The sequence below is a fragment of the Dryobates pubescens genome, chromosome 10 (assembly GCF_014839835.1).
Source record: "Dryobates pubescens isolate bDryPub1 chromosome 10, bDryPub1.pri, whole genome shotgun sequence".
In the NCBI taxonomy this organism is placed as follows: domain Eukaryota; kingdom Metazoa; phylum Chordata; class Aves; order Piciformes; family Picidae; genus Dryobates; species Dryobates pubescens.
Genome location: NC_071621.1, coordinates 16151257 through 16171614, shown reverse-complemented (window position 1 = coordinate 16171614; position 20358 = coordinate 16151257). Strand labels below are relative to the sequence as shown.

Sequence of the window (20358 nt, the reverse complement as noted above, 5' to 3'; positions counted from 1 at the left end):
CCCCAGCATCCCCCAGGGGCTCCCAGCCCTGCAGCTGTGTGGATGTCCTCCCCCAGCAGAGCTGCAGCTGGGGCAGCAGAGAAGCTGTTGGGAGGGGGCACCAGAGGCACAAGCAGAGCCCTCCCCAGCAACGCCCCCATCCCACACGTCACGGCAGGGCCAGGGGACGCCTTCCCTGCCACCTCATTGTCCCTGTGGCACTCTGGGGTGGGCAGGATGGGAATGGGGGGAGGGCCAGGACAACAACAAAAGAGGCATTTCAGCAGCTACTGACCTGCACTGGGGTTGGATGTCCAAGGGCTGAGTCCCCTCTCCGCTCACTGAGGCTCTGAGCCATCTACATCCCATCTCACCAGGCTTTGGGAGGGAAGGGGGGCAACCAGAAAAAACCCACCCCAAAAACACCCCAAACCAACAGCCCAAGAGAAAGAGAAGCTCCAAAGTGATGCCCTCCTGCCAGCAGCAGAGGTTCTGCTGGGAGAGGGGTCAGGATGAAAGCCTTCCAGAAAGGCAGGGAGGGAGAGGGGGGAAAAAAAAACCCCAAGGCAGCAGCAAAGCAGCAAGGAGGAAGATGCCAAATCAGGGCAGGCCAAGGAGGCTGCTGCTGCTCCTCCAGCTAAAAAAAGCAGGAAACCATATCCAGGGCTAGGAGATGCCAATCTTCCCAGGCAAACAACTCCCTCCTTGTTTTTCTTGGAGAGGACAGGAGGCCTTGGGAACAGGCAGGCACAAATAGGAACTCCACAGCACCACCAGGGAAATGTTCTCCAGCCCCAGGAACCATGCTGAGATGTTGGGAGTCTCCATGCTGAGGTGGTTGTTCTTCTGGAGGGGAGCTCATGGTGGCTCTCCATGTGTTGGGGTAGTGAATCCTTCCTGGAGAACCTGGAAATGGCAATCCACAAGTGAGGATGGTGGCTCCTCCAGATGGCAGCTGGTGGTGGGAATCTCTACATCAGGGTGGTGGAGCCTCCAGGGTGCTGCTGGTGGTGCTGATCCCCACACCAGGATGGTGGAGCCTCCAGAGTGCTGCTGGTGGTGCTGATCCCCATGTCAGGGTGGTAGCTCCTCCAGAGTGGTGCTGGTGGTGCTGATCCCCATGTCAGGGTGGTAGCTCCTCCAGAGTGGTGCTGGTGGTGTTGATCCCCACATCAGGATGGTGGAGCCTCCAGAGTGCTGCTGGTGGTGCTGATCCCCACATCAAGGTTGTGGAGCCTCCAGAGTGGTGCTGGTGGTGCTGATCCCCACACCAGGATGGTGGAGCCTCCAGAGTGCTGCTGGTGGTGCTGATCCCCATGTCAGGGTGGTAGCTCCTCCAGAGTGGTGCTGGTGGTGTTGATCCCCACATCAGGATGGTGGAGCCTCCAGAGTGCTGCTGGTGGTGCTGATCCCCATGTCAGGATGGTGGCTCCTCCAGAGTGGTGCTGGTGGTGCTGATCCCCACATCAAGGTGGTGGAGCCTCCAGAGTGGTGCTGGTGGTGCTGATCCCCATGTCAGGATGGTGGCTCCTCCAGAGTGGTGCTGGTGGTGCTGATCCCCACATCAGGATGGTGGAGCCTCCAGAGTGGTGCTGGTGGTGCTGATCCCCACGTCAGGGTGGTGGAGCCTCCAGAGTGGTGCTGGTGGTGCTGATCCCCATGTCAGGATGGTGGAGCCTCCAGAGTGGTGCTGGTGGTGCTGATCCCCACGTCAGGGTGGTGGAGCCTCCAGAGTGGTGCTGGTGGTGCTGATCCCCACGTCAGGGTGGTGGCTCCTCCAGAGTGGTGCTGGTGGTGCTGATCCCCACGTCAGGATGGTGGAGCCTCCAGAGTGCTGCTGGTGGTGCTGATCCCCATGTCAGGATGGTGGCTCCTCCAGAGTGGTGCTGGTGGTGCTGATCCCCATGTCAGGATGGTGGCTCCTCCAGAGTGGTGCTGGTGGTGCTGATCCCCATGTCAGGGTGGTAGCTCCTCCAGAGTGGTGCTGGTGGTGTTGATCCCCACATCAGGATGGTGGAGCCTCCAGAGTGCTGCTGGTGGTGCTGATCCCCACATCAGGATGGTGGCTCCTCCAGAGTGGTGCTGGTGGTGTTGATCCCCACATCAGGATGGTGGAGCCTCCAGAGTGCTGCTGGTGGTGCTGATCCCCACATCAAGGTGGTGGAGCCTCCAGAGTGGTGCTGGTAGTGCTGATCCCCACATCAGGATGGTGGCTCCTCCAGAGTGCTGCTGGTGGTGCTGATCCCCACATCAGGGTGGTAGCTCCTCCAGAGTGGTGCTGGTGGTGCTGATCCCCATGTCAGGGTGGTGGCTCCTCCAGAGTGCTGCTGGTGGTGCTGATCCCCACATCAGGGTGGTAGCTCCTCCAGAGTGGTGCTGGTGGTGCTGATCCCCATGTCAGGGTGGTGGCTCCTCCAGAGTGGTGCTGGTAGTGCTGATCCCCATGTCAGGATGGTGGCTCCTCCAGAGTGGTGCTGGTAGTGCTGATCCCCACATCAGGGTGGTGGCTCCTCCAGAGTGCTGCTGGTGGTGCTGATCCCCATGTCAGGATGGTGGCTCCTCCAGAGTGGTGCTGGTGGTGCTGATCCCCACATCAGGATGGTGGCTCCTCCAGAGTGGTGCTGGTGGCTCCTAGAGGTGGGACCTAGCGCTGGCTGTCCCCACATCAGGATGAAAGCTCCTCCAGAAGAGAGCTGCTGGCTGCTGTCCTCCTATGAAGATGGTGGCTCCCTGCTGGGGGCCCTGGCCATCCCCTTGCCATGGCTCCTCCACAGGGGGTATGACAGTGGAGGCTGTCCCCACGCTGGGCTTCTCCCTGGGGGGGACCTGATGGTGCCCATCCCCACACTGGGCTGGTGCCTCCTCCAGAGCAAACCTGGTGGTGGCTACTACCACAACACCTCCACGCAGAGGTGTCCCTAGTGGGGCTCCACTGGGGGGGTTGGAAAGTGGTGGTGGCCAAAAAGGGTCTGTGAGACATCAGAGGACATGGGGGGGGGGGGGGGGGGGCACAGAAACCCTGCCAGCAACCCTTCCACACCTCAGCTGTGTAAGGCAGAAGGAGGACAAGCAGGAGTGGAGTGGTGGTCATGGAGCAACATTGAGCATGGAGAGGAACTGGGCAGACTGGGAGCAGCCTGTGGAAGCTGAGCAGCTCCACCAGGAGCTTCCAGGAGGAGAGAGTCATTGGAATATTTTTAACCCAGATGCTGATTTTTTTTGTCCTGCCTCCCCCCCTCCTCCCCTCCCCTCCTCCCAATTGGCCTGGCCACAGTTCCCAAAGACCCAAAAAGCAAACAAAACTATTTTTAGAGCAAAGTTCATCTCCTGCAGCCATTGCCTTCCAAATTCCTCACCCAACCTCTCCATGGAAACCAAGGAGAGAGCCTGGAGAAACAGCCCCACCGGGACCCACCATCCAGAACCTTACACAGAGCAACGCTGAGGGAAAGGGGGGGGAGGGAAGTGTTTGGGTTTGGGTTTTTTTTCCCCCCTCTGGACACATCCTGGGTTGGAAAATCCATGGTGGGAAGCACAAGAGGTTGGCTTCAGTGGGTTGTGTCTGTGCAAGCCAGGCTCGAGGCCTTCAAGAAGAGATGTTCCTAGGAGATGGAGCATGGTCACGCTGGAAACCGTGCCCTGGGGGACCTGTTGTCTTGGGTGGGTGGTGGGGATGGGAGGAGGAGGATGGCTGGATGGAGGTGGATGGAGATGGGTGGAGATGGGAAGAGATGGATGGAGATGGGTGGAGGTGGATGGAAGGAGGTGGATGGAGATGGAATGAGATGGGAGGAGATGGATGGGAGAAGATGGAAGGAGATGGGAGGAGATGGATGGAAAGGGGTAGAGATGGGAAGAGATGGATGGACATGGGTGGAGGTGGATGGAAGGAGGTGGATGGAGATGGAAGGAGATGGGAGGAGATGGATGGGAGAAGATGGAAGGAGATGGGAGGAGATGGATGGAGAGGGGTGGAGATGGGAAGAGATGGATGGAGGTGGGTGGAGGTGGATGGAAGGAGATGGATGGAGATGGAAGGAGATGGGAGGAGATGGATGGAGAGGGGTAGAGATGGGAAGAGATGGATGGAGATGGGTGGAGATGGGTGGAAGGAGATGGAAGGAGATGGGAGAAGATGGATGGAAAGGGGTAGAGATGGGAAGAGATGGATGGACATGGGTGGAGGTGGATGGAAGGAGGTGGATGGAGAGGGGTAGAGATGGGAAGAGATGGATGGACATGGGTGGAGGTGGATGGAAGGAGGTGGATGGAAAGGGGTAGAGATGGGAAGAGATGGATGGAGATGGGTGGAGGTGGATGGAAGGAGATGGATGGAGATGGAAGGAGATGGGAGGAGATGGATGGAAAGGGGTAGAGATGGGAAGAGATGGATGGAGATGAGAGGACATGGGTGGTGGATAGAGATGAGTGGAGATGGGAGGAGAAGGATGGAGATGGGTGGAGGTGGATGGAGGTGGATGGAGGTGGATGGAGAGGGATGGAGAGGAATATAAAGGGGTGGAGATGGGAAGAGATGGATGGAGATGGGTGGAGGGAGATGGGAGGAGATGGAGATGGAGGGAGGTGGATGGAGATGGGTGGGGATGAGAAGAGATGTAGGAAGGTAGATGGAGATGAGTGGAGGTGGAGGGAGATGGATGGAGGTGGATGGAAAGGGATGGAGGGGTATGGAGATGAGAGGAGGTGAGATGGATGGAGATGGGTGGAGAGGGGATGGATGGATGGATGGATATATGGAGTTGGGTGGATGGGGCTGGATGGAGGTGGATGGATGGAGATGAGTAGATGGAGATGGATAAATTAATGGAGGTGGATGGATGGATGGATGGATGGATGGATGGATGGATGGATGGATGGATATAGATGGAGATGGGTGGATGGGGCTGGATGGAGATGGGTAGATGGAGATGGATAAATTAATGGAGGTGGATGGATGGAGATAGATGGAGATGGATGGATGGAGATAGATAGAAATATCCATCTCCATCTATCTCCATCCATCCATCTCAATCCATTCCAGCTCCATTCATTTATCTATCTCCATCCACCTCTCTCCAGACCTGGCCCTGCACCCCAACACCAGAGATCTCCTTGAGTATGCCCAGGCCAGGGCCACCAACCTCCCTGTGCACCCTTCCACAACCACCAGGGACCTCCTTGTGCACTCCTGCATGTCCACCCCAGCACCAGGAACCTCTCCATGCACTCCTGCATGGATACCCCAGCACCAGGGACCTCCCCATGCACCCCTGCATGACCACCCCAGCACCAGGAACCTCTCCATGCACCCCAGCATGGGCACCCCAGCACCAGGAACCTCCTTGTGCACCCCTGCATGTCCACTCCAGCATCAGAAACCTCCTTGTGCACCCCTGCATGACCACCCCAGCACCAGGAACCTCCTTGTGCACCCCAGCATGGGCACCCCAGCACCAGGAACCTGGTTGTGCACCCCTGCATGTCCACCCAGCACCAGGAACCTCCTTGTGCACCCCTGCATGGGCACCCCAGCACTGGTGACCTCCTTGTGCACCCCTGCATGGATACCCCAGCACCAGGAACCTCCTTGTGCACCCCTGCATGTCCACCCCAGCACCCATGCAGGACCCGGGGGCTCTCCCCAGACTGGGAGTGAAGCTCAGGCTGAGCTGGTGCCAGCCTCCCACCCTCCCTGCAGCCCTGGCACCCTGCCAGGAACCTGACCTTTGGGCCAGGTGGCCACGGGCCAAGGCCAGCCCCCAGCTCAGCACCAGCATAACCCCTCTCGCTCCAGGGCCAAATCCTGCCCCACAGACCCCCACCCCAGGGCACCTCCCACTCCCCCAGGGCTCCAAGGAGAAGCATCCTGGCTGGTCCTGGGCCTCTGTTGGGAGCTTTGGTGCTTGATTAGTGAGAAGGTTTTTACTGAAGTGGGGGCAGGGACCAGGGCTAAGGGACAAGGAGCACAGGAGTGGGCAGAAATTGGCAGATGAAGAGGATTTGGGTGATGGAATTTTGGCACTGGAGAAGGGAAGGGGCAAAAAATGGGCAGAGTTAAAGGAGATGCTGGAAGTGGGGAAAGAAAGAGGCAAAACATGGGCAGAGGTAAAGGAGATGCTGGAAGTGGGGAAAGAAAGGGGCAAAGAATGGGCAGAGGTAAAGGAGATGCTGGAAGTGGGGAAAGAAAGGGGCAAAACATGGGCAGAGGTAAAGGAGATGCTGGAAGTGGGGAAAGAAAGGGGCAAAACATGGGCAGAGGTAAAGGAGATGCTGGAAGTGGGGAAAGAAAGGGGCAAAGAATGGGCAGAGGTAAAGGAGATGCTGGAAGTGGGGAAAGAAAGAGGCAAAGAATGGGCAGAGGTAAAGGAGATGCTGGAAGTGGGGCAAGAAAGGGGCAAAGAATGGGCAGAGGTAAAGGAGATGCTGGAAGTGGGGAAAGAAAGGGGCAAAACATGGGCAGAGGTAAAGGAGATGCTGGAAGTGGGGAAAGAAAGGGGCAAAGAATGGGCAGAGCTGAAGGAGATGCTGGAAGTGGGGCAAGAAAGGGGCAAAGAATGGGCAGAGCTGAAGGAGATGCTGGAAGTGGGGCAAGAAAGGGGCAAAACATGGGCAGAGGTAAAGGAGATGCTGGAAGTGGGGAAAGAAAGGGGCAAAGAATGGGCAGAGGTAAAGGAGATGCTGGAAGTGGGGAAAGAAAGGGGCAAAGAATGGGCAGAGCTGAAGGAGATGCTGGAAGTGGGGCAAGAAAGGGGCAAAGAATGGGCAGAGCTGAAGGAGATGCTGGAAGTGGGGCAAGAAAGGGGCAAAACATGGGCAGAGGTAAAGGAGATGCTGGAAGTGGGGAAAGAAAGGGGCAAAGAATGGGCAGAGGTAAAGGAGATGCTGGAAGTGGGGAAAGAAAGGGGCAAAGAATGGGCAGAGCTGAAGGAGATGCTGGAAGTGGGGCAAGAAAGGGGCAAAGAATGGGCAGAGGTAAAGGAGATGCTGGAAGTGGGGAAAGAAAGTGGCAAAACATGGGCAGAGGTAAAGGAGATGCTGGAAGTGGGGCAAGAAAGGGGCAAAGAATGGGCAGAGTTCAGGGTATTTAGGGTGGTTCACCCCTCCCCCCACCTCAACCATGCTGCTTGACCCCATGCTGGTGGTGCCAGGTGCCAGGGATGATTTGTGCTCCTCATATGAAGCAGCACTTCTGGGTCCCCCCTGATGTCTTTCAACTTCTCCTCATTCCCTCCCACCTCCCTCTCAGGGGCAGCAGGGGCTGCCTGGGTGCCTCAGATTCCCCCCTCCCCAGCATTCCACTGAGCATGGCAGAGCCAGGTGCCTAAAGACTGGGCAAAGTGGGAGAGGGAAGCCAAGATCTGCCCATCCCCAAGCCCATCCTCCCCCCAGCAAAGGTTTTGATGAGGGACTCCCAAGCAACGCTGCAAAGTAACTCCCAGCCATGGCCCCAAGCCCAGCTTCTGTGGGGACTTGTGGAAAAGGAATGGAGGGATAAAGAGGTCCAAAGATGCCAAACTTTGCCCAAGGAACATCTGAGCCACTGAGTGCATGGATCTGAGCAAAGCCTTCGCCACTGTCCCACACTACCTCCTGGTCTCCATACTGGTGCAGGGTGGGTTCCATGGCTGGAGCATTCAGTGGATAAAGAACTGGCTTGAGGGCTGCTGCCAAAGGTGACAGGGACAGGGCACTGAGTGCAGCCTCAGCAGGTTTGCTGACAACACCAAGCTGTGTGGTGCAGCAGACAGGCTGGAGGGAAGGAATCCATCCAGAGGGACCTGGACAGGCTGCAGAGCTCTGCCCAGGACGACCTCATGCGGTTCAACCAGACCAAGGGCAAGGTCCTGCAGCTGGGTCAGGGCAATGCCAGGCACTGATAGGGGCTGGGCAGGGACTGGCTCAAGAGCAGCCCTGGAGAAAAGGCCTTGGGGGTGCTGGGGGAGGAGAAGCTCAACAGGAGCCAGCAGGGAGCACTTGCAGCCCAGAGAGCCAAGCACAGCCTGGGCTGCAGCAAGAGAAGTGTGGCCAGCAGGGCCAGGGAGGGGATTCTGCCCCTCTGCTCCACTCTGCTGAGACCACAGCTGGAGCTCTGTGTCCAGTTCTGGAGCCTCTGTGCCAGGAAGGATCTGGAGGTGCTGGAAGGTGTCCAGAGCAGGGCCATGAGGATGAGCAGAGGGCTGGAGCTGCTCTGCTATGGAGACAGACTGAGGGAGTTGGGGTTGTGCAGTCTGGAGAGGAGAAGGCTCCCAGGAGACCTCATTGTGGCCTTCCAGGATCTGCAGGGGGCTACAGGAAAGCTGGGGAGGGACTTCTGAGGGTGTCAGGGAAGGATAGGACTGGGGGGATGGAAAAAAAATAGAACTGGGTAGATTCAGATTGGATGTGAGGAAGAAGCTCTTCCCCATGAGGGTGGTGAAAGCCTGGCACAGGTTGCCCAGGGAGGTGGTGGAAGCCTCATCCCTGGAGGTGGCTGTGAGCAACCTGCTGTAGTGTGAGGTGTCCCTGGCCATGGCAGGGGGGTTGGAACTGGCTGCTCCTTGAGGTCCCTTCCAACCCTGACAATTCTATGGTTCTATCTGGCCCTTGAGCTGTCCCCAAAGCGAGGAGGAGCTTGTGGAGGCTGAGCCACGCCAGGAGTGAGCTCAGGGGAGGGTTTTACGCCAGCATCCCTGGGAATATGACCCCGCTGTTCCCCTCTGGGGATCCCCCCTTCAGCCCTGATGAGGGTTTTTTAGGGTGCAGCCACCCTGCTTGGGGAGCAGCAGGTGGAGAAGGCAGGGGGTGGGGGTGGGGAGGGGTGGGGGCAGCGGGGGCCACGTTCCCACGGCTCCTCAGCTCCCTCGGAGGTGCTATATTTAAATCAGTATTTTTCCTGTTTAATCCAACTGCTGCTAAGTCAACAAACAAAAGCCTGGGCAGTGGACATGCCCCATTTTCCATCCTGGGTTGGAGTCACACAGAATCATCATCACAGAATCACAGAGTGTTAGGGGGTTGGAAGGGACCTCCTAAGATCATCCAAGCCCAAGCCCCTCCCCCCACCGTCAGAGCAGGAGCACCTAGAGCAGGTCACACAGGAACACATCCAGACAGGTCTTGAACATCTCCAGAGTGGGAGACTCCACAACCCCCCTGGGCAGCCTGTTCCAGGCTTCTGTCACCCTCACAGGGAAATAATTCTTCCTCCTCTTTCCATGGAACTTCCTATGCCTCAGCTCCCACCATTGCCTCTTGTGCTGGCATTGGGCATCACGCAGCAGAGCCTGGCTCCAGCCTCTTGGCACTCACCCTGCACATCTTTATCAACAGCAATGAGGTCACCTCTCAGGCTCCTCCTCTCCAAGCTACAGAGCCCTCAGCTCCCTCAGGCTCTCCCCAGCAGGAAGATGTTCCACTGCCTTCAGCATCTTTGTGGCTCTGTGCTGGACTCTTCCAAGCAGTTCCCTGAGGTCCTCCCTGAACTGAGAGGCCCAGAACTGGACACAATATTCCAGAAGTGGCCTCAGCAGGGCAGACTAGAGGGGGAGGAGAATCTCTCTGGATCTACTGACCACAGCCCTTCTAATCCACCCCAGGATGGCTTTGGCCTTCTTAGCCACAGGAGCACATTGCTGGCTCATGGTCAACCTCCCATCCACCAGGACCCCCAGGTCCTTTTCCCCTTCCTTGCTCTCCAGCAGCTCAGTCCCCAACCTATACTGCTCCCTGGGCTTGTTCTTTCCCAGGTGTAACTCCAGGTTCAAGAATCAGTCATGTGGAGAAGAAAAATCCAAGGAGCTGTCAGCCTGGCATGCCACTCATTCCTTCCCTGAGCAGCAAACGGATCCCAAATCCATCCCAGACCCATCCCACAGTTCAGCCTTGCTCAAAACCAGGCTTGCTGCATGGCTGTGCTGCTCATCCCAGGGGAAAACTGCCCATCCTGGCAGGAAAATTTCTCTATCTTGAGGGTTTGGGGGGAGGAATTTTTCTTGCTTTTCTGAAAATACTCCTTCATCCCATGGTCCCCATGGCTGTGGAGCTGCTGCTGGCTCCCAGGGAACTGAAAGCCTCATGCCCAGCAGCAGGCACAGGGTGAAGGAGATCTTCTGCACCCAGGACAGCTCGTCCAGCTCCAGCCCCACAGAGGATCTCTGGAAAACACCCAGGACAAACTGTCCTACTGCTGAGGGAGAACACCACGTTACCTCTCCCAGCTGGGATGAGCCAAATCCACTGCCAGAGCCAGCAGCAAACCATGGGGGGCTTGGAGAATATCCTGGGGGAATGACGCTGCGAGGATGCCAGATCCCAGGGGAACATGGTGGGAGGAATGATTCTGTGAAGATGCCAGACCCCAGGAGAGTATCTTGGAGGGGTAGAACTGAAGGGATTCCAGACCCCAGGAGCATATCTTGAGGGGGATGATGTGGCAGGGATGCTGGAACCCAAGGGAACACTTTGGAATGATGCTATGAAGATAGCAGATCCCAGGAGAGTATCTTGGAGGGGTAAAACTGAAGGGATTCCAGACCCCAGGAGCATATCTTGAGAGGGGGTGATGTGGCAGGGATGCTGGAACCCAAGGGAACACTTTGGAATGATGCTATGAAGATAGCAGATTCCAGGAGAGTATCTTGGAGGGGTAAAACTGCAGAGATGCTGAATCCCAAGGGAGTATCTGGGAGGAATGATGCTACAGGGATGCTAGATCCCAGGAGAACATCTTGAGGGGGGAGCAAGAATACAGAATGAGAGAATCATGGAACAGTAGGAATTGGAAAGGACCTGTGAAGATCATTGAGTCCAATGCCCCTGCCAAAGCAGGGTCAGACAGGGCAGGTCACACAGGAACACATCCAGATGGGTCCTGAAAGCCTCCAGGGGAGGAGGCTTTCACACACAACCTCTCTGGCCAGCCTGGACCATCACCACCATGCTGCAGGAGAGATGCTCCAACACCCCAAAACCCCCAGGCAACCATGACCATTTCCCCCAGGCAGATGTGACACTGTCCCTCTCCACTGAGTCAGGGAATTGAGGGGGGCAAAAAGACCCTTAATAAACAAAAAAGTCACCCTCATTTCTTCTCTGTTGGTCAAGGAGCACAACAATCTCTGCTCCCAGTCAGCCAGCCTGGTGCCAAGTTATATCTGCTCCCTCCATGCCCTTGCTTATAATGAAAGCAACTCCCTTGCAGGGCTTGGTCCTCCTTCTCCTCCTCCTCCTTCCCCTCTCCCAGTTGCAAGGCTGGTGCCATCTGAAATAAAACATCCCAGCTCCACTATATCATAAATCAGAAAAGAATTAAAAAGAGAGAGAGAGAGAGAGAGAAATAACCTCCCCCCCACTGGTTTCAGCTATGTTATGGCTGCAGCACAAAGAAATTCAAAGGCAGGAGAGAGATTTGAAGATCCAGCTGCAGCCTTGCCCTTAAAAGGGAAAATTCGCACCCTCTCCGCTGGGTTCAAGCAAGGTGAGCAGCAGCATCCCCAAAGGCCAGCCCCGGGGGGATGCTTGCCCAAACTGGGCTCCCACTAGCCAGAAACCATCCTAAAGTGATCAGGGTTTGGGGGTGTGTTGGGGTGGGGGGGCAGCAAAGCATCCTCTATCCTGAAGCCACCTTGATCTTGGAGCCACCACGGGGTATGCCATGTCCCCAAGGTGACGCTTGGCCAAATTTGGCTTCCAGTTGCCAGAAACCAGTACTGGAGTTGCTAAAAAGCCACCTGAAACCATCCTAAAGTGATCAGGGTGTGGGGTGAGCAAAGTATCCTTGATCCTGAAGCCACCACGGGGTATGCCATGTCCCCAAGGTGATGCTTGGCCAAATTTGGCTCCCAGTTGCCAGCAACCAGTGCTGGAGTTGCTAAAAAGCCACCTGAAACCATCCTAAACTGTTCAGGGTTTGGGGTCAAGAAAGCATCCTTGATCCTGAAGCCACCTTGGTCCTGGAGCCACCATGGGGTATGCCATGTCCCCAAGGTGATGCTTGGCCGAAGTGGGGTCCCAGTTGCCAGCAACCAGTGCTGGAGTTGCTAAAAAGCCACCTGAAACCATCCTGAAGTGATCAGGGTGTGAGGTCAGCAAAGCATCCCTGATCCTGAAGCCACCTTGATCCTGCAGCCACCATGGGGTAAGCCATGTCCCCAGTGTGATGCTTGGCCAAAGTGGGGTCCCACTTGCCAGCAACCAGTGCTGGAGTTGCTAAAAAGCCACCTGAAACCATCCTGAAGTGATCAGGGTGTGAGGTCAGCAAAGCATCCCTGATCCTGAAGCCACTTTGATCCTGCAGCCACCATGGGGTAAGCCATGTCCCCAGTGTGATGCTTGGCCAAAGTGGGGTCCCACTTGCCAGCAACCAGTGCTGGAGTTGCTAAAAAGCCACCTGAAACCATCCTGAAGTGATCAGGGTGTGGGGTGAGCAAAGCATCCTTGATCCTGAAGCCACCTTGATCCTGGAGCCACCATGGGATAGGACATGTCCCCAAGGTGATGCTTGGCCAAAGTGGGCTCCCAGTTGCCAGCAACCAGTGCTGGAGTTGCTAAAAAGCCACCTGAAACCATCCTGAAGTGCTCAGGGTTTGGGTGTGTGAGGTCAGCAAAGCATCCCTGATCCTGAAGCCACCCTGGTGTGGACACTGTCCCCAGGGTATGGTCCCCAGGAGCTAGCTGAGTGAAAATCCCTCTTGATCAATGATTAATGTAAACCACACCTAAAATAAACCTCTTAATAATTTAGTAAGAGAGATTTGCTTAGAATAAAGGCCACTGGATGCACTGCCTTGCCTTGAGGACCTGCCAATGTCCCCCAGGGTGCCACCTGCCAGGTGGTTCCTCACTGCCCTGCTTAATTCTAACGCTTGATGCTTCAGCAGCACTTTTCACCCCCTGACTGGAGAGGGTTGGGACAAAATGCTGCACAATTTCACCCCAAATTTCTTCCCAAGGATGTCTTCTGAAGAAGCCAAGAGCACCCCCAGGAGAACATCTCGGAGAAAGGATACTACAGGGATGCTGGCTTCCAGGAGAACATCTTGAGGGGGAAAAAAAAGCATGATCAGGGATGATGGACCCCAAAAGAACAGCTGAGAATGATGCTGTGAAGATGCCAAACCCCAGGAGAACATCCTGGGGGGAATGATGCTGTGAGGTTGCCAGACCCCAAGAGAACACCTTGGGGGGAATGATGCTGTGAGGTTGCCAGACTCCAGGAGGACACCCTGGGGGGAATGATGCTGTGAGGTTGCCAGAGCCCAGGAGAACATCTTGGGGGGGATGATGCTGTGAGGTTGCCAGACCCCAAGAGAACATCTTGGGGGGAATGATGCTGTGAGGTTGCCAGAGCCCAGGAGGACACCCTGGGGGGAATGATGCTGTGAGGTTGCCAGAGCCCAGGAGAACATCTTGGGGGGGATGACACTACAGGGATGCTGTATCCCAGGAGAATATTTTGGGGATAAGATGTTGCAGGGATCCTGGATCTCAGGAGAACATCTTGAGGGCAATGAGGCTGTAGGGATGCCAGATTCCAGGAGAATATCTTACAGGGAATGATGCTGTGGGAATGCACTATCCCAGGAGAATATCTTGGAATGATGCTGTGGGGAATGCAGGACCCCAGGAGAGTACCTTGGGGGTTTAATGCAGAAGGGATGCTGGATTCCAAGAGAAGATCTTGGAATGATGCTATGGGGATGCAGGAATCTAGGAGAATATCTTGGGGGGAAATGATGCTGTGGGGATGCAGGGCCCCAAGAGAACATCTTGGGGGGTTAGTACTCCAAGGATGTAGGACCCCAGCAGAATATCCTGTGGGAATAATGCTGCAGGGAACTGGATTTTGGAAGCACTCAAAGGCAAATATCCCTTGCTCCAACTCACTCTACCCTGACCAGCAAGGGTTACAGCACCGGGCTCAGCCTGGGGACTTCACGCTTGGCTGCTGGCGGGGGCTGGAAGGGAACGGTCCAGCCCCAACTCTTAAATCGGCATGGAAGCAGGGCGAGAGAGAGGGAGGGAGAGAGCCCTGCCAGCCCCGTTCCCGCAAGCTCGCAGCTCATCCACCCGCCTCCCCCCCCCCCCCCGGGAATTGGTATTTCTGGGCTTTGCCTGGAGCTATTAAAAGCCCTGTGGGTGCCAGCACTGCTGTGCCGCAGGAGGTGACGCTTCCAAGCCCTTCCCGGCACAAACACCCGGAGGGATGAGAACACCCCAGCCCATCCTCAAACAACAGCCTCCCCTCCTCCCCCCCAAAAACCCTGGCAATGCCAAAAAGAGCCCCCCCGGGGCAGACCCCTAAAGCATGCAACCAGAGCAGATCAACCCCCAAGCATCGTTCGTTGGTTTAGGGACAACAGAGAACCTTATCAGAGAATCACAGAATTGTCAGCATCGGAAGGGACCTCAAGGATCAGCCAGCACCAACCCCCTGCCATGGGCAGGGACACCTCACACTACAGCAGGTTGCTCACAGCCACCTCCAGCCTGGCCTTCAAAACCTCCAGGGATGAGGCTTCCACCACCTCCCTGGGCAACCTGTGCCAGGCTCTCACCACCCTCATGGGCAAGAACTTCTTCCTAACATCCAATCTGAATCTACCCACTTCTGGTTTTGTTCCATTCCCCCACAGCCCTGACACCCTCAAAAGTCCCTCCCCAGCTTTCCTCTAGTCCCCTTCAGACACTGGAAGGCCACAAGAAGGTCTCCTGGGAGCCCTCTCTTCTCCAGACTGCACAACCCCAACTCTCTGTGTCTGTCTTCAGTGCAGAGGGCTGGAAGGGATCTCTGGAGATCACCCAGTCCAACCCCCCTGCCAAAGCAGGGTCACCCAGGGCAGGCCACACAGGAGCACATCCAGGAGGGTTTGGAAAGCCTCCAGAGAAGGAGGCTCCACAACCTCTCCGGGCAGCCTGCTCCAGGGTCCCATCACCCTCCCAGTAAAGAAGCTTCTCCTCATGTTGAGGTGGAACTTCCTGTGTGAATACTTCCCTCCCCACCCCCGCCCCCTGCTTTTCCCACGCCACCAGCAGGGCAAAACTTATGGACCCAAGAGGAAGGATGATGAGCTTTTGGGGGCAGGAAAATGCTAAGTGCTGTGCTTGACGTGGGGAATCCCAAGGAAAAGGAGAGCTCAAGATCTCCCCACTGAGGAAAACACCATTTTGGGGGGGAGCATCTGAGGGCTGGCCAAGAGCACAGCAGTTTAGCAGGACTTTACACAGCATTGCTGGGAAATCACGGAGTCGTTTGGGTTGGAAAAGACCTCCAAGATCATTGAGTCCAAACATCATCAACCTCACACCAGCACGGCCCTTAAACCACGTCCCAAAGTGCCATCTCTGCACGTCTCTTGAACACCCCCAGGGATGGTGACTCCACTACCTCCCTCAGCAAACTCTACAGACAAATAACAATTCAGAAGAGAAAACCACTTTCCATGGAATCATAGCATAGAATCATAGAATGGTTAGGGTTGGAAGGGACCTCAGGAATCATCTAGTCCCAAACCCCCTGCCATGGCCAGGGACACCTCACACCAGATCAGGTTGCTCACAGCCACATCCAGCCTGGCCTTCAAAACCTCCAGGGATGAGGCTTCCACCACCTCCCTGGGACCACATTTAGTCCTATTGAAACCCCCAAAACTGCTTCCTCCCACCCCCGAAATTGCCTTTTTGTTGGAGGAGTTCTTCCTACAAACAAGAGCTCTTCCCTGGGGACTTTCAAGCCCCATCTGGATGTGTTCCTGTGCGACCTGTGCTAGATTCTACGGCGCTGCTCTGGCAGGGGGGTTGGACTTGGTGATCTCCAAAGGTCCCTTCCAACCCTTAACATCCTATGCTCCTAGGATGATCCCCTTGGGACCACAGGGAAAGGCTGGGAAAGCTCTTGGCCATCTGGCAGCACATCCGTGGGTGGGAATCTGTCCCCGGCGAGGGTCACGTGAAGCCCCCTCGAGGTCACCACTGCTCTGGAGGGGTCACGTCCACCACGGACCGAACGGAAGCGGCTTTGGGTACTCACCACTTGCGGCTTGGTCCTGGGTCCCGGGGCCAGCCGCGGGGCTGGGGCCGCGGGCGGAGAACGAGGCCTGTCCCCGGGAGCTGGGGACGCGTCCCCCGAGTTGAGGGCCAGCATGTAGCGCTTGGTGACATCCTCCAGAGAGGGAGGCTGAAGGCTAGGGAAGGATTTGCTGGGCGAGTGGCCGGCGGCAGGCGCGGTGAGGTGGTGGCTGTGGTGGCTGGAGGGGCCGAGCTGCTCGGGGCCAGCAATGGGGAGGAAGGTGGCAGGCTCGCTGGTGTGCCGCACGTGCTTGGCGCTGCCCGGGCGGCCCTTGGTGCCGAGGGCAGGTGCCGGAGGGGGTTGGTTCTCCTGGTGAGCCGCGCGGTTGGAGCGCTTCTTGGAGCTGCGCCGGGCCAGGCGAGGGGACAGGACATCTGCCAGCTGGGGGTCGAAGCTGTAGCTGCGGCCAGCGCCCAGCGCCGCTGGCTGTGCTGAGAGGATAGGTTCGCTGCTGGAGGGGGGGATGCCAGCCTCCAGCTCACTGATGGCCTCACCGGGCCCTTGGAAGGAGCCGGCCGCCAGCTCCCCGCGGCGGCTGGGGTCGCTCAGCGATTTCTTCTTGATGCCGGCCTTGCCGTTGCCCTTCTCGTCGCTCAGCTTGGCCATGGCGCCCGGCTGGCCGACGATGGTTTGGAGGAGGCTGTGGTAGTCCCGCGGCCCCTCACTGCCCAGCGACAGGTCGCTGCCCCCGCTGCCCGCGCTGCCCGCCACGGTGGCGGGCTGGGGGATGCCTGCCTTGGCACCCAGTGAGCCCAGGAGGTTACTGTCGACGGAGAAATTCTTCGCCTCCTCTGGCACCGAGCGCCTCCGGTGGGGCATGGGGTCGCTCAGGGAGCGGTAGGGCTCGGCGCCGGCCTCGCCGCCCTCTGTCCCATTGGCGCCTGCCGAGGGGAACTTGCGGCGACGCCGCAAGCTGCCAGGGGTGCTGGGGGCCTCGGGTCTGCCAGCCGGGAGGTCTTCGACCGCCCCGGCGGGCAGCAGCGTTTCAATGCCACAGGCCGAGGGCCCAGTGCTGGGCAGCGTCCAGGTGCCCACGGCTTCGTGCGGGTCTTGGAAGGGCATCCCCGGGGGTTCTGGCTCTGTGACGATGCCCTCGTCAGTCACATTCAAGTCATGAGCTGACAGCTCCTCTGTGGATTTCCTGCGAGCAAGGTTCTCCTCCAGCTCCTCTTCTTTCAAACGCTGCCTGCTTTCCACCCCTTCCCGAAGGGTCACGTCCGTTGTCCCTGCCAGTGCCACCACCTCATCGCTCTCCACACCTCCGCTGTCCTTCTGCTCAGCTGTGAAGCCATAATCCTGCTGAGAACCCATCCTGCTGATCTTCTCGAAGACCTGCCTGGCCTCCTGGATGTACTGATCCTGGACGACCATGGGGAGCACATCCTCATCCCCCCGCTGTCCCTCATCCGAAGCCACCTGCTCCTGGCCATCAGTGGTGGCCAGGAGGAGCTCGGAGGAGCTCTGCTTCATGTTGCCCTGCAGGAGCAGCCTCCGTGTCGCTGATTTTTCAGAGCAGGTGAAGGACTTGGCCCGACGCAAAGTGGCCGTCAGGTCCTTGAGGGTCGGCCGCTCGCCTGGCGCCCAGCGGCTGTGGGGCTGAGCGGCACCGCGGCTGCCCGGCAAAGGGTTGGAGGTGCTGGAGCAGCCATCAGAGCCAGCCTCCAGGCCGACCCTCACTCCTTTCTTCTTCACCTTCAGCTCTGAGAGGTCCGATTTGAGGAAGCTGAGGAGCGTCAGGGTCTCGGTGGCGATGTCAGGGTTGGACAAGGACTTGCGGTGCTTGGCCTGCTCCCCTTCCAGCCCCGGCTGCCGCAGGCTCTCATTCCCTAAGTCCGGTTTCGCCTTGGCCGTGCCCTGAGGCAGCTTGGGACGGGCACGGACCGCGGGCTGTCCCCACGCCAGGCCATCGCTCGCCCCAAAACTGGGCGACCGATAAACCCCGAAGCTCGCCTGGAGAGTCCGCCCCGGGTTGGGCCAACAGATCCCAAACTGTTCCTCTTCCTTCAGCGTCTCCGTGCTGGAATAACGACTGCCGCCCCGCGACCCGCCGGGGCTGCCGAAGGGCAGGATGTTCACCTTAGAGACCCGGGCCACCGCGGGTAGAGGATGCCGAGGGGGGACAACCCTTCCCCAGCCTTCAGCCTCACAACCATCGGCCGGGCTCTCCCAGCCGCCGCTCTCTTCTTCTCTCTTCTTCTTCCGGGCGGCTCGGTGCCGGTGAACGGCGCTTGGCCCTTCGCCTTCGCTGCCCGAAGAAGCGCGGGGAGAGCGGGATGCTGCCGGTTCGTCTTCCCCGTTGTTGGCGCGGGGTGATGGGGAGGAGGAAGAGGGTGGTTGCGGTCGAGTCGAGTTATGCCAGGAATGCGGGCCGGGCTCCGGCGGAGCTCCGCGGGGAGAACGAAGAAGAACCGGGTGCGGGACACGGCTGCGGGGTGGAGGAGGTGGAGGAACTCTTCCGTTGCCGGTTCCTCCGCTCCCAATCCCGTTGCCGTTTCCCAGCCCGGCCGTCGTCCCACCACCATTGCTGGTTCCACCTCCACCCCCGGTAGGTTGGCGGCAGCTTTCCCCAAAGAGTTTCCGCATCGCCGGGACGCTGGGCCAAGGCGGTGGCTCCTCGTTTAACCCCGGGCCCGGCGACGACGGCGACGGCGATGACAACGACGGTGGCGACGGTAAAAACGGAGACGATGATTGAACCCCGGCATGAACCGGGCCCGTTGGCTCCGGTTCGCTGAAACGAAGCGAAAGTTGCCGTACCGATGGAGCCAGGCTGCTGAAAACCCGGCCCGGGGCTTGCTCCGCCGAAACTTTCCTACCCGGGAAGAAGAAGAAGGAGGAGGAGGAGGAGGAGGAGGAGGAGGTGGAGGAAGGCGTGGAAGAGGCGGGCAACAACCACCGACCCGCCGTTACCCCCCGATCGCTGCCCCCCTCCGCCATTGTCTGCCCCCCCCCAGCCCCGCCGCCGCCTCCTCCACCCTCCCCCCGGCCCCGGCGAGCCCCGGCCCCGCCGCAGGCACCGCCCGGCCCCGCTCCTCCTCCGGGCTGCCAGCGGGCTTCATCCCTCCCGCTTTGTTTTCTCTCTCTCTCTCTCTTTTTTTTTTTTTCCTTTCTCTCTCTCTTTTTTTTTTTTTTCTGGGCTTTTCCTCCTCCCCGCAACCTTCCCTCCCCCGCCCTGCCTGCCTGCCTGCCTCCCTCCCTCCCTTCCTCCCTCCCCTTTGCTTTTTTATTTGTTGCATTCAAATAAACTTTCCTCCCCGGAGGCGTGGTTTGGTGCTGCGGAGGAGGGGGGGGGGGGAAGGGTTTGTGCTTGACTTTTAAATTATTTAATTATTTTCCCACTTCCCTCCCCCCCCCAATCCTCGGTTGTTTTTGTTTTGTTTTGCTTTTGTTGGTTGGGGGGTGGGGGGTTTGTTTGGGGGGGGGGGGAGAGGGAAAGGGGGAGGGGTGGGAGAAGAAGCTGGATACAGAGGTGCCCACAAGCTTCCCAAACCAAGTAGAAGCACCCCAGTATCCCCCCCCCCGCTTAGCATCCTTCGCCCTCTTCCTCATCCTTCACCCTTTTCCTCACCTCCTCTCATCCTTCAGCCCCCCCCTAAACTTTTACCCCCTCCTTATCTTTCACCCCCCCATCTTCCCTCATCTTTTAACCTCCTCATTCTTCACCCCTCCTCTCATCCTTCAGACCCCCCTCATATTTTAGCTTGTCCTTCATGCCCCCTTTGCCCCCACACCTTTACTCCCTTCATCTTTTACCCCCTTGGCCTTCAGCCCCCCCTTATATGTCAGACCCCTCCTTATCCTTCACCCTCCCTCATCTTTACCCCCCTCATCTTTCACCCCCTCATCCTTCACCCCTCTTTGTCCTTCTGTTACCAACTCCTCATCCTTCAGTCCCCCTCATCTTTACCCTTCTCATCTTTACCCTCCCCATCCTTCACCCCCCTCTTCCTTCACCCCCCCATCCTTTGTGCCCTCCCCACATCCTTCAATCCCCCTCACATCTTTCATTCCCCCCTCTATCCTTTACCTCCATCCCCCCCATTTTTCATCCCTCCCTGCATCGTTATCACCCCTCCACATCCTTAACACTCCTCTTCATCCCCCCCAATATCCTTCATCCCCTTCCTTCCATCTCCCCCCATATCCATCATCCCCCCAGCATCCTTCACACTCCCCTCTCATCCTCCACCACCCTTCACATCCTTAACAACCCCCCCTTCACACCCCACACATCCTTCACCCCTTCCCTCCATCTCCCCCCACATCCTTCATTCCCTCCCTGCATCCTTCACACCCACCCTAATCCTTCACCTTTTCCTTCATCCTCCATCCTC

The 20358-nt window shown here is 57.8% G+C and overlaps 1 protein-coding gene across 1 annotated transcript in view; it reads right to left on the bottom strand.

Moving 5' to 3' along the window:
- Nucleotides 1-18961, bottom strand: part of ARHGEF17 (Rho guanine nucleotide exchange factor 17) — a 66220-nt gene extending 47259 nt beyond the window's left edge. The window contains exon 1 of the mRNA XM_054164492.1: nt 15986-18961. Coding sequence (XP_054020467.1) covers nt 15986-18961 — 2976 coding nt within the window. The remainder of the gene's footprint in view (nt 1-15985) is intronic.
- Between the last annotated feature and the right edge of the window lie 1397 nt (nt 18962-20358).